General features: G+C 63.3%; 1 protein-coding gene across 2 annotated transcripts in view; it reads right to left on the reverse strand.

The window, feature by feature from the left end:
* The window catches only part of SHB (SH2 domain containing adaptor protein B), a 34,538-nt gene that overhangs the window by 2,560 nt on the left and 18,904 nt on the right, over window positions 1-13,074 (reverse strand). The window contains exons 3-5 of one of the 2 annotated variants that reach the window (XM_075931226.1): window positions 8,063-8,278; window positions 2,310-2,481; window positions 362-481 (exon numbers count right to left, since the gene is read on the reverse strand). In XM_075931226.1, the coding sequence (XP_075787341.1) occupies window positions 362-481; window positions 2,310-2,481; window positions 8,063-8,278 (508 nt within the window). The remainder of the gene's footprint in view (window positions 1-361; window positions 482-2,309; window positions 2,482-8,062; window positions 8,279-13,074) is intronic. The other variant, XM_075931227.1, reaches the window with a different exon arrangement.

Below are 13,074 nucleotides of genomic sequence, written 5' to 3' on the forward strand. Positions count from 1 at the left end.
CAGACAGCTCTCAGCAGACGTACATGTTAACCTGCCAGCCACCCGGGAGAGTAACTCGCAGACTGGCCCTGGCAAACGGACGGGCGCTTGCCGGTGTCTCCGGGCCAGTGCACCTAGACTCACTCCATCAAACCACGATGCCGGGGGGTCCAGTCTACTGGGACGTGGTTCTGACCCTCGCTAGGTAATCACGCGGAATCTGCTGGGACGGATCTTTCCGCGGCAAGTCACCGAGCGCCCCACGGCAGATCTAGGCACCGCCACTCACCGGCCTGCATTCTGCGGATCCCGCCGCGGAAGCGCCCGAACCGCCCCGCAGGAAGCCCTGTTGGAGCGCGGGTGCCCGCCTGTTTGTACTTACTTCAAGGAAAGAGAATAGTCGTGCTTGCTTGTTTGACTGTTCCTGACAAGGTAGCTACACTCCTTGCACAGCCGCAGCAGGGTTTCTGCGTCTGTCCGACTGATTGCTCCGTGATACCATCTGGGAAAGAGCAAAAGCAGCGCAGCCGTCAGTCAGCAAGTCTCATCCGACAGAGCACGAGATGGCGTCAGCGCTGGAATCTGCGGGGGGGCTGGCGGGCGGAGAACGCTCCTCGCAGTGCGCTGGGCACCCCTAGAAGGCTGCTGCTCCCGGGCGAGCGGGGGGTAGTGAGCAGAGCCCCACGTCTCCAGCCACAAGCGCTACCTCGCACCCCTCTCAGGACCCTGGGGGCCCCGGCTGCCACTGCCCTGCAAGCGACCCCTTGAGGAGGAGGGAGCGTCCGTCGGGTGTGCGTGACGCCCCTAGCGGAGTCCCAGGCAGCGCTTGGGGCGACTGGAGGGCACGTGAGCAGCAAGGGTCCATGGGCCACTGTCACATGGCAGGAAAGGACGGTGGCAGTCTCTGCCCCCGCCCCCCACCCCCGTGGAAGAGGCGGGTCAGTCCAAGTAACTGACGTGCTCACACGACAGATCTAACGGGGGGGGACCCCCGGGATTGCTAAACACGGGTTTGGCGCAGGAGAGCCCAGGAGGCAGGACGAGAACGGGCCTTCCCGCTCCAGGCCAGAGGCCTGCGTCCCAGACCCGCCGTGAGCGAAGCAGGCGCTCTCCTCCGCCCCGGGCGCTGCGCTAGCTCCCCCACGGGGCACCGGGCGCCCTGACGCCAAGCGACATCACGAAGGAGGGCGAGGGAGGAACCCGCCCTGCACCTGCAGCCCCAGCTCCCTGCTTTGCCGTGCGGGACCGGCTGCCCCCACCCCACAGCACCGGCTCTACTAAATAAATTACTGGAGATTGCCTGGCTCCTAGAGCTGGAAGGGACCTTGAGAGGTCATTGAGTCCAGTCCCCTGCCTTCACAGCAGGACCAAGCACCATCCCTGACAAATTTTTGCCCCAAATCCCTAAATGGCCTCTGCAAGGATTGAACTCACCACCCTGGGTTTAGCAGGCCAATGCTCAAACCACTGAGCTCACCCTGGCCCCAGCCGCTCCAGGAGCCTGACCTGGGGTGCGACGAGGGGCTCGTGGGGAGAACAGCTTCCTGCTCCCGCGGTCACAGCTGAGCCCTGGCCAAGAAGCTCTAGCACCCGCCCCTTAGCGAGCGGAACGGCCACTGACGGGCTGCGTGCCAGGACTTGCCACACGTGGCACAGAAACCGGTCTCCTCCCCGCACCACCCTCGCCTGCGCCATGCCACGGCTCCCAGCCGCTGCGGGGTGAGGACACAGGCCACGTGGGGCCAGCGGGGAACGGGGGCCCAAGTGGTGCTGGAAGCCAGCTGGCCAGGCTGTTTCCCTCAGTTACCTGCAGACGGGGCGATTTCTGGGCAAGCCTCGTCCAGGCTCTCCTGGGAGGAGCTGGGAGCCGGAAACCTACCGCTTGGCTTGGGCGAGCTGAGCCCAGAAGCCACCCTGCACCGGTCCGATCTCACCCAGGAGTGCGGAGGGGGAGCGGAAAAGCAATCTCTGCCGTGCGTGCAGAACAAGCCACCCTGCAATGTCACACCGGCCAGCCCACGGCAGGGCGGTGCCCGCAATATTGCCGCTACACTCGCAGGACCAGACGCCGCCGGCCCGGGCGCTGCCAGGCCAAGAAGAGACCAGCTCCCGAGCATCAGGAGCCGTCTCCACCCGCTGCCGGCACCTCTCAGCACGCTAGTTACACACGACAATTAGCGAGTCCGGCTGTGGGGCTGACATTCCGACTGTTCCTGGTGTGCACGCTGGGGGTGTCACAGCACGACACACCGGGAAGCCCAGGTGACCCGGTTCCTGGTGACAGTCTCCCGCCCCCAGGCGGAGCCAGAGCCTTTCCGGCGGTAACTCACATTTGCTTTTCCAGGGGCACGGCTGGATCCACTCTCTCCCCCAGGATCCCACAGAACTCCGGGCTGCCGTGCTTGGTGGGTTTGAAGCCGCCCCCGGGCGCTCGGAGCTGGCGGCGCCTGTCGCGGGAAGGCGAAGGAGAAGACTGCCGGTTCTCGCTCCCGTTGAACTGGGCTGCAAGAGACGGGGAGGAGACAACCATTACCTCTCCAATCCTGCTGGCCAGAGACGGCCCACGCGCACCCCCGGCCGCAGCAGCCCAGAGGCCTGGGTGCGTTCCAATAGGGAGGACCATGCGCCCTGGCGAGGGATTAACAGTCCACCTAAGAGTCTGCACTCAACACGGAGCCTGACAGGCAGTCACGCCGCAGAGCAACACCACGGCACCAGGTACCGGTCCAGTGTGAGATGACCCCCGCCCGGGCTTGTTCTCAGCACCTGGCCTGCGCCACGGGGACAATCCGCGGCGCTCTGGGAGACGTGCTGTAGAGCTGCATTTCAGACCGTCAGGCCAGAGAGAGACAGGAACCCCGCTCCGCCCAGGGACTCGCAACTGCCCCGGGGAAACACGGACCCCCCCAGTCACAGGACTACACCCAGCGCACGGCCTGATGGGCGAGAATTCCCACGGCAGCCAGCCACGCCGAGTCTGGCGAGAGGCCCTGGTCGTGACCACACCAGACACGTTCTCCGCCAGCCCCTCTCGCGGCGGCGTCCGTCCGAGCACCACGGAGCCTGCGAATCTCCCGCATCGCAACGCCAGTCCGAGGGGAACCCGAACGCAGCGCCGTGTGCTTCTATAAACTACACAGCAGAGGCGTGAAAGCCCCCCCCGGCGCTAGCCATCTCAAAAGCCTGCACTGGAGAGAAGGCCACGAACGGGAGAAACGGGAGACAACTTCCCTTATACGTAAAAGTTTTGTGTTATCGGCTGTAAGATCAGTGCCCAGCCGCCCCCTTCTTGGGGAGCCTGCCCTGCAGGGTGCTCTGGCTCCTCCTCGCCCGGGCGCTTTGCAGGAGGGGCCCTTCAGAACGAGACACAACGGCGCGGTGCCCAGGGGGCTGGAGCTGTGGGCAGGGGGCTGCTCCCCGGTTACCCACACACGTCCCTGGTGGAGCAGCACCGCTCTCGGCACACAGAGCCGACACGCCACCAGCCTTGCCTCGAGACGACGTGCGAATTCCACGGGTGGGAGGGCGCGCTGCCGCAGCCCCGCCGGCCCTGTCCTGCCGCCACGCCAGGCGTGGGCATGCCGGACGGGCACGGGGGGAGCAAGGGGAGCGGAGTTCCACCAGCGGCCTCAGGGCAGCTCTCCAGCGGGCAGGGGTCCTCCTCAGAGCACCCCCAGCGCTGAGCGAGGATGCTGGCAAGGACTGAGGGGACACAGGGACCCATCTCGCGTCGACTGAACTTCACAGCAAGACACGGGCCCGAGCCCCACCGGGGTGGGACCAGGGCTGCACAGAACGTCCAGCACGGCAGCTGTTCCCTTGTCTGCGAGAGCAGCTTGTGGAACCGTGCTGCTGTGGCCAACTGCCAGCGATCACAGGCAGAGCCAGCCTGAGAAACCGTGGGCCTGCTCTCCAGCCTTAGGCGCCCAGCCCCACACGCCCACCGGGGAGTCACGCGGCAGGCGTGCACGAGTCACTGCATCAGGCCTGCAGCTCGCACTTGCCAGCCCCCTGACACTGCGCAGCGCCGGGAACAGAACGAAGCCCTCGCACCGCTCAGCTCGCACGCTGCCACCAGCCAGGCCCACGCAGCACGCGCACGGCCATCCGTGCACAAGCCCCCTGCCCCACCGCGGGACAGCGCAGCACTCGAAGCAGACCGTCGCCCCAAGCGACGGGACAGTTACCTCATGGCCATCCCCGCGAGTTACAGCCGCTCCTGGGGTCAGTGCGCCTGTAGAAATGTGTGTTCTGGCAGAGACGAAAAGCGGTGCGACAGAACGACAGCGCGTTCGACGAGGGCCTGCAGCTACGCTCGGTGACACCACTGACACTAGCAACAAATAACCAGAGCCGGCAGTGCAAAGACAGCGAGCGGCAGGGACTGGCGGGGTGATTCCAGAAATCTCACCCGCCAAAAGGACTCCAGCTCCACGCTGTAATGCAGGAGCAAAGACGCTGACAGGAGCCAACAAAAGACTCCAATGTATCAGAATCCATTTTAATTAAATGTCTCTTTGCAGTATGTCATTTTAAGCTGGCAATAGTTTTAATTTAGTGCATCTTCATAAATGATAACTATTGTAATCCCTTAAAAGAATATTTGCATTTACACAAGCCATAAAGCGAAACAGCAGTGGCGGAACGTAATTAATTCACAACCACATGTGGCAAATAAAAGTAATATGAATCTGACATTTACAGAACAAAGCAATAGCCGTGCCAAGGAAAAGCTGCGGGTTTCTTTGCAGGCAGCGCTCAAACAGTAACGACAGCGCACCCCAGCGTGCATGAAGAGGCGTCAGCAGGACTCAAGAACCCGTCCGCCCGGGCTCGAGGGGCCAGGTGTGTGTTCACACGCCCGGGAACTCAGGGTTATTTTGGAGCGAGCCCGGCGCGGTCGTGTTGCCTGGGAGCACTGTGCCCTGCCTTCGGAAAGGTCTGGGTTTGCGCAAGGGCTCGCTGGAGATGGAGGCGGTGCGCTCCTGCAGTCGCCCAGCGAGCAGCCTGGGTGCATGGCGGGGCCTCTGTCTGAACAGTCACGTCCGGCGCCTCGTGCAGGAGTCAGACTCCTCGCTGTGGCCGGAAACTCAGCCCCCCACGAGGCCTGCCAAGCACGTCGCTCGGAGCGAGGCGCCCCGGGACGCTGGGAGCGACGCATGTGCCCAAAGAGCCCAGCTCAGCAGCCCCATCCCCACCCCGGGCTGCGCTCCCTCGCTGCGGAAGGGGCCTGCGCAGGCACGGCCAGGAGCCAAACCCACAGCTGGGCAGCAGCAGCCACTGGACGGACCCACGGAAGGGCTGTGGCCACGGCATCGTCCCTGCTAAGCCCCGAGCTGCCCGGGCAGCCCCACTCCGCCGGCCCCGCCCCTGCTCACCCGGGGAGCTGCCACTGGAGGAAACCCAGGCCTGGGCTCTGCTGGGTCCCTTTGTCCGGCAGACGCCCCCGGCGCCGACCCCAGGGCAGGCACGCCGGAGAGACTGGGCAATGAATGGGGGCGGGGGCTGGCCAGGAGCCGTCTGCCGATCCCTCAGGCGACAGGGAGAAGCCCAAGCGAGAGCAGAGCTGCCCTCTCCCAGCCTGCCCCTAGGCGTGGGGTCCATGGCCAGAAGGCCACGGACTGCGGCATCAGCAGGAGCAGATCCGGCCCCGCGGGCTGGCCACGTTCCCCGGGCTCGGGGCAGCACTGCTCCGGCTCCTGCCATTGCCTGCTGGGTGCCTGGCTAGAACACACCGACCGACCGGCCGCTCGCAAAGGCGCGGCCGTAACAGCGGCAGTACGGCCAGTCTTCTCCTGCAGCCCCCTGGCTCCGCTCCCCCCGGTCATCGTTACATCTCCGGGGAGACCCGCACCCAGGCCGCCTGCCGGGGAGACGAGCCCGGCGCTCACCCGCGGGGCGCTGCAACCGTGGCACCTGCCAGTCAGCAACGCAAGGTGAGAGCCCAGAGCCCCCGCCCGGCCAGAGCTCTCCCCGGCGCCAGCCTCCCGGAGCTCTCCCCGTCCCATCCCGTCCCCGGCGCCAGCCTCCCGGAGCTCTCCCCGTCCCGTCCCGTCTCCGACGCCAGCCTCCCGGAGCTCTCCCCGTCCCGTCCCGTCTCCGGCGCCAGCCTCCCGGAGCTCTCCCCGTCCCGTCCCGTCCCCGGCGCCAGCCTCCCGGAGCTCTCCCCGTCCCGTCCCGTCTCCGGCGCCAGCCTCCCGGAGCTCTCTCCGTCCCGTCTCCGGCGCCAGCCTCCCGGAGCTCTCCCCGTCCCGTCCCGTCTCCGGCGCCAGCCTCCCGGAGCTCTCCCCGTCCCGTCCCGTCTCCGGCGCCAGCCTCCCGGAGCTCTCCCCGTCCCGTCCCTGGCGCCAGCCTCCCGGAGCTCTCCCCGTCCCGTCCCTGGCGCCAGCCTCCCGGAGCTCTCCCCGTCCTGTCCTGTCCCTGGCGCCAGCCTCCCGGAGCTCTCCCCATCCTGTCCCCAGTGCCAGCCTCCTGGAGCTCTCCCTGTCCCGTCCCCGGCGCCAGCCTCCCGGAGCTCTCCCCGTCCCGGAGCTCTCCCCGTCCCGTCCCCGGCGCCAGCCTCCCGGAGCTCTCCCCGTCCCGTCCCCGGCGCCAGCCTCCCGGAGCTCTCCCCGTCCCGTCCCCGGTGCCAGCCTCCCGGAGCTCTCCCCATCCCGTCCCCAGCGCCAGCCTCCCGGAGCTCTCCCCGTCCCGTCCCCGGCGCCAGCCTCCCGGAGCTCTCCCCGTCCCGTCCCCGGCACCAGCCTCCCGGAGCTCTCCCCGTCCCGTCCCCAGCGCCAGCCTCCCAGAGCTCTCCCCGTCCCGTCCCCGGCGCCAGCCTCCCGGAGCTCTCCCCGTCCCGTCCCCGGCACCAGCCTCCTGGAGCTCTCCCCGTCCCGTCCCCAGCGCCAGCCTCCCGGAGCTCTCCCCATCCCGTCCCGTCCCCGGCGCCAGCCTCCCGGAGCTCTCCCCGTCCCGTCCCGTCTCCGGCGCCAGCCTCCCGGAGCTCTCCCCATCCCGTCCCGTCTCCGGCGCCAGCCTCCCGGAGCTCTCCCCGTCCCGTCCCTGGCGCCAGCCTCCCGGAGCTCTCCCCGTCCTGTCCTGTCCCTGGCGCCAGCCTCCCGGAGCTCTCCCCATCCTGTCCCCAGTGCCAGCCTCCTGGAGCTCTCCCTGTCCCGTCCCCGGCGCCAGCCTCCCGGAGCTCTCCCCGTCCCGGAGCTCTCCCCGTCCCGTCCCCGGCGCCAGCCTCCCGGAGCTCTCCCCGTCCCGTCCCCGGCGCCAGCCTCCCGGAGCTCTCCCCATCCCGTCCCCAGCGCCAGCCTCCCAGAGCTCTCCCCGTCCCGTCCCCGGCGCCAGCCTCCCGGAGCTCTCCCCGTCCCGTCCCCGGCACCAGCCTCCTGGAGCTCTCCCCGTCCCGTCCCCGGCGCCAGCCTCCCGGAGCTCTCCCCGTCCCGTCCCCAGCGCCAGCCTCCCGGAGCTCTCCCCGTCCCGTCCCCAGCGCCAGCCTCCCAGAGCTCTCCCCGTCCCGTCCCCGGCGCCAGCCTCCCGGAGCTCTCCCCGTCCCGTCCCCGGCACCAGCCTCCTGGAGCTCTCCCCGTCCCGTCCCCAGCGCCAGCCTCCTGGAGCTCTCCCCATCCCGTCCCGTCCCCGGCGCCAGCCTCCCGGAGCTCTCCCCGTCCCGTCCCCAGCGCCAGCCTCCCGGAGCTCTCCCCGTCCCGTCCCCGGCGCCAGCTTCCCGGAGCTCTCCCCGTCCCGTCCCCGGCGCCAGCCTCCCGGAGCTCTCCCCGTCCCGTCCCCGGCGCCAGCCTCCCGGAGCTCTCCCCGTCCCGTCCCCGGCGCCAGCCTCCCGGAGCTCTCCCCGTCCCGTCCCCGGCGCCAGCCTCCCGGAGCTCTCCCCGTCCCGTCCCCGGCGCCAGCCTCCCGGAGCTCTCCCCGTCCCGTCCCCGGCGCGGCACTGCTCAGCTCAGTGCGTACGGCTGCAGCGAGTGCCGTGTTGTTCACCTTGGGGAGCTGGGGCCATGGCCTGAGCGCCGGGCCCGGAGCCCTGCCCCCTGGGCCCCCGCACGCAGGAGACACGAGGGGCGGGCCGTCGCCGGGCTCCTACCTGCCAGGGCCGGGAGGGTGACTTTGTTCCACTCCCAGGGCTGATCGTACTCGTCGGCGGGCCTGTCGTCGTCCTGCGGCAGTTTGCTCTCGCGCGCCCGCTGACTCCGCAAGCTGTCCGTGTCCGACTCCACCCCGCTGCCCTCCGGCTCGTAGGGCGTGTCGTAGAGCTGCATGCCCCTCTGCTGGGACGTCCCGCTGTCCTGCCGCTGGAATTCTGCGGGCAAAGAGAGAGAGCGCTCGCGTTAGGGCGACAGCGACTGGACCGCTAGCCTGAGCGTGGCCACAGCAGCCCCGCCCGGAGGGACGCTGCTGCAGACAGCGAGCCACCCAACGGCTGCCACGGTCCGTTCTCTGCTAGGCCACGGACCCGAGTCTCCACCATCAATATTTCACACGTGCTCCAGCCAGCGGCCCGGCGGCGATGAACGTCTGCAGCGGAGGGACGTGCCGGGACGCGACCGCGCTTGGACGAGCAGTGCTCCCAACGGATCTGGTTCTGCCAGCTCCTTTGAGCTCTCCGCCCTTCCCACGTCACCGGACAGGCCCCCGCACAGCCAGGCCCAGAGAGGCCGTGCGGCCAAAGGAAAGGGTAAGGAGAGGCGTTTGGAAGGTGACGGAGGCCGACGGGCCTGGTTTGCGCTGACACGGCGCAGAAGGCCAGGAACGCCCCCGCAGGGTAGAGAAACCAGCCGGGGACCCGGCCCCAGAGTGGGCATCGCATCTCCCGACACCGAGCTCCCGCACTGCCCCTCCCATCAGCAGCTCTCCACGCGCCCTACCACGCTGGCCATGTGTCGCGACCTCCACGTGGCGGGGCCGGGACTTGTCACGGGTCCCCCAGCAGCAGTGTCAGGGCCAGATCCAGTCGCGCTTCTGTGCGTGGGGCCCCACTGCCACGACACTGCCCACACGTGACACACCTCGCGGCTACGCCAGCACACGGCATCGTCAGTTACAGCACGTCTCTCCGGGCCCCGCCCGGCACGACCTCCTCGCCAAGTGGCGGCACCTCCAGGCCACCCGCGCACCTGTGGGAGCTCACAGCGCGCCACAGCCCTTCCAAACTCACAACAGCCGCCAGTCTGCCACTCAGGGCGCTAACCGCTAAGCACGAGGGGTCCCCATCCGGTCACTGGTCAGCCAGCCCGTGGCACTTCACTGCCGGCTGGAGCAGCCCTGGCCACGGTGGGACCCGGGGAAGCAAAGACCAGTCTCACCCCGGAAGCCTTCCCCGCCTGAGGACAAGCTGGTCCCCCGGCCTCTCCAAGAGACGCCACGGCGAGCATCACTAACCACCGGCGCAATGCACCGCAGGTGGGCGGCTCGCCGTCACCGGCAGCCTGCAAATCGAGACAGGCTATTTCTGGAAGCACCGTGGGGCAGGTCTCGCCTCTCTTACAGAGGAGGGTCCCTCCGGGCTGTGGCGTGTCGGACGCTCAGGAACCCACGGTCATCACAAGCAGCTGTTGCCGAATTGCAGTTGGATTTATCTGTAAGAACGATTACTAATGTACGCTTCTTTCAAAGGCTCCTCCATGGCTACGGACATTACAGGGCTGGGGACCGTCAGACAATTCATTACAGGAGAGACTGAGAAGTTAAAGGTTCTTAATCATAAACACAAGTTCTTAACATTTAATCAAAATACGCAGCATAAATCCCCTTACGCCGAAAGTGCGCGTCTCAAGCAGCATTTTCTGACTCTGCCGATCTGTAAACTTTAATTGTTATTCATCTGTTTGTGTGTGCCCGATGAAAGCAAAGTTAATCCTCATTTACTGATACAATGTAACCCTCCAAAGCCCCATCAAAATTTTGGATTTCACTCCAGCAAAGGGATTATTTTTAATAGCTCTTCAAAGACCTGCGAACACCACCACCCCAACTGCATAATCCAATTTTCCTTCATACAAAAAGAAAACGGATTAAGAGTTCATTGTTTAAAAACAATACTTCCAAATAAAGAATCCGAACTTCCTGGGCAGAAGCATTTCTACTGTTATCGTCTACATTAACGATGCAAATTAATGTGAAGAAAATCCTAGTGAAACCCAGTGATGCAGCTAAGCGACAGTTCCAGATACGCACAGGCGTGGATTTCAGATTCCGCTCCCACTTGGTACAGTAACAAAGCCCAGAAAACAGGTCTCTGACTAGCTCTTCTGCAGCATCTTCAGGTGTCTGAGAAACGCGCCTTCCACATAGTGAAATACCGAGATTCTTCGGTGCCTTTACTGAAAGTGTCTTTGTGAAAGAATTTTGCTCCAAGGCAGGACTCTACATTCAGAAAACGCTCCTTGTGGAAGATCACGCAGGCCACCCCCAGCTAGAGGCTGTTAATACTCTCCTGGCCCTTGCTCCATCAGAACCACAAGCATCACCCCCCTTTACATCACAGCCATATTTAGCCTCTCTGGCAGTTTACTAAAACCAGCGCCACGCGGGGAAACACAGACTCCCAAGGACAATCTTCCTAAAGCCAAGAATCCCGCACTCCCAATGAGCAGAACCCACGTTTCGCTGGAGAACCCATTATCCCCCCGCAACCCAGGAAGTGCAGGAGTGAGCAATCTTATGTTCAAGTCAAGTTAATTGTCCAGAGCATCAGCACATTCACAGGAGGGCCTTTCAGAACGGATGCGGCAGGTTGCTATTTCATGCCTTCTACTCAGCGACCATGAGCATCAAACTGACGCGTGCCTGACCCCTGAAGCAGAACGGGCTTCCCTGGGAAGCTAGACGCTAAGGCAAGCGGAGAAATGTTCAGATCCATTTCATCTGTTTGAATGTCAATCTTTAATGACCATGTCGCGCGGATACGGCCACAGAGACGCCGTGCATCTCACGGGTGAACCACGTGCCCTTTCCCTGTCAGCAGCAGCAGGACCCAAAATAAGACGCTTCCGCACACGCAGCACCCACAAGATGTATGCAGACAGCACTGCCCGGCCGAGACCCCCCGACACTCGCTGTTTGCGGAACACGGAGCGATTGTGCGCAGGCACTTTAGACGGATTTGCACAAAAGCGGAAATCACCAGAGCTCTAAGCGCTGAAATAATTCTTGGCATGACCAAGGAATTGGAAAGTGTGTTAATTCCACTTCCTTGAAATCTGGCTTTGAGGGTTACAAGACCATGCAGAAGCAAAAGCAATCAAGAATGCACTGAACAAAAGGCTGCTAAAGCTTCATACAGACTATTTTCTGCTTTCATTGAAGACCAAGTTTTATTATTAATTTTATCCTTTGATCTCTGGGCTGAAGTGCATTTTTCTAGAAATATGTTTATCAAGGGAATAAAATTCAGCAGCAGTACCAGGAACCGAAGTTTCCAAGGAAGAAATTTACTGTCACTTCTGTTGCTAACAAGTTGCAAGTCATCACAATGGGCAGAATAAACGTCCCTGCAGTTCTAACGAGGGATGTTAAATTGCGTTTAATCGGCTAATCAAGTAGTTAGTGAAAATTAGGCGATAAGGGGGAAACTGCAGAGCTGCAGCGGCTCGGCCTTTTAAATGTAGTTTGTCTGGGACCAAGCGTGAGCTGGGACATCTGAGTCGTGGCACATGCCCCGTCCACCACTGTGCCTCTGCCTCCCGGCCCCCGTGGAGACAGGGCTTTTAAGTCGGCTCCCCCAGCACCAGCCCCTGCTCCCCCACTTGCTGACAGAGGCAGCAAGGGGGGGAAGCGCTAGCTGAGTAGTGACTCGACTACCAATCGTGTAGTCGACTAGTCACTTCCAAGCCCAGTTCTTATGCTCTGCAAGCTGTTGCTGTAAGAGCCAGGCTCCGGGTTTGCAGGCTCCCTGTGAAAGTCAGAAGCTGACCTGCAAGCTAAGAGCATTTAGAGCTGTTGGGACTGTGCGACCCAAACGCTGAGTTCAAATGTCATAGCCTCCCCCGGCCGGACTCCTCTTTGGCAGCGAGACTGCCGACAGTACGGACAGCCACCAGGCGAAGCAGGGAACGGCTGCAGCACTAAACTGCTCTTAACGTTTCAGTAGCCTAAATAACTAAACAACACTGCTGAAGGATTTGCAGTCCAGGCCGCCCCCCGCTCCAAGTCCAAGGGACGTTCCAAAAAACTTGGACTTTCAGCGACAACTTAAAGCGGGGCATTTGTTCCATTTGCACGCTTCTTTCTTTCTTTCTTTTTTTTTTTTTTGTGCAACTCAAGAGCGGGGAATGGGAGGACTTATAACGCATCCGTTCCTACAAGCATCAACGACTTTAGTGTGGAACGGATGTACACCAGCGCGACTTGCAGTGGGGACGCCCTGTATTCCCGTGGCACCCTCTTACTCGTGGGAATCCCTTTGGCGTGCACTAGGGCGGCAGAAAGAACCCTGCAAACACTGAAGTAACGTTCTCTAAAGGAGACGGAGACGGAGACGGAGACGTGGTGTTTGGCTCTGCGCTGCGCCTTCCAAGAGCACGTCTGACCGGCACACTTCTCCTCCTCCCAAAGGCAATGCAGTCAATTCTAACAAAGCTACCCCGCTCCCGACCCAACTGAAATACAGCTCAGTGTTGCTCAGCCCCGTCTACACGGCCCGACCCACGCTCAACAGGAGAGCTCTGGAAATTGCAGCCACACCCCCAAACTTAACACCTTCCTTCCCAGTGCGGGAGAAGTGAACTTGCCTCCTGTCTCCACCAGCCAAGTATTTCCATCCGGTAACTGGCTATAGCTCGATCCAGCCTGGCACGCTGCTGCCAGACATGAATTAAAACCCTTGGCAGCACTCCCAGCTTGCGTCTGACTGGAGCACACGTCAAGGAGACATCTCACCTCCCACCTCCACCGGCGATGTGCAGGTTAAGGCCAGTTCAGTGACTCACCTGAATGTCTGCACGAGGGATACAGTGCCCGGAAAGGAACCCCGCAGGCGACCGCAGTGCTGTTCTCCTAGCGAGTGCAGAGGTGCAAGAAACATCCTGTCGGGCCTTTAATGCATCTCGAGGCCTTAAAAATATCCCCTCTGGATGCAGCAAAGGATGGACCTGCCAG

Source organism: Pelodiscus sinensis, chromosome 6, assembly GCF_049634645.1.
Source record: "Pelodiscus sinensis isolate JC-2024 chromosome 6, ASM4963464v1, whole genome shotgun sequence".
NCBI lineage: Eukaryota > Metazoa > Chordata > Testudines > Trionychidae > Pelodiscus > Pelodiscus sinensis.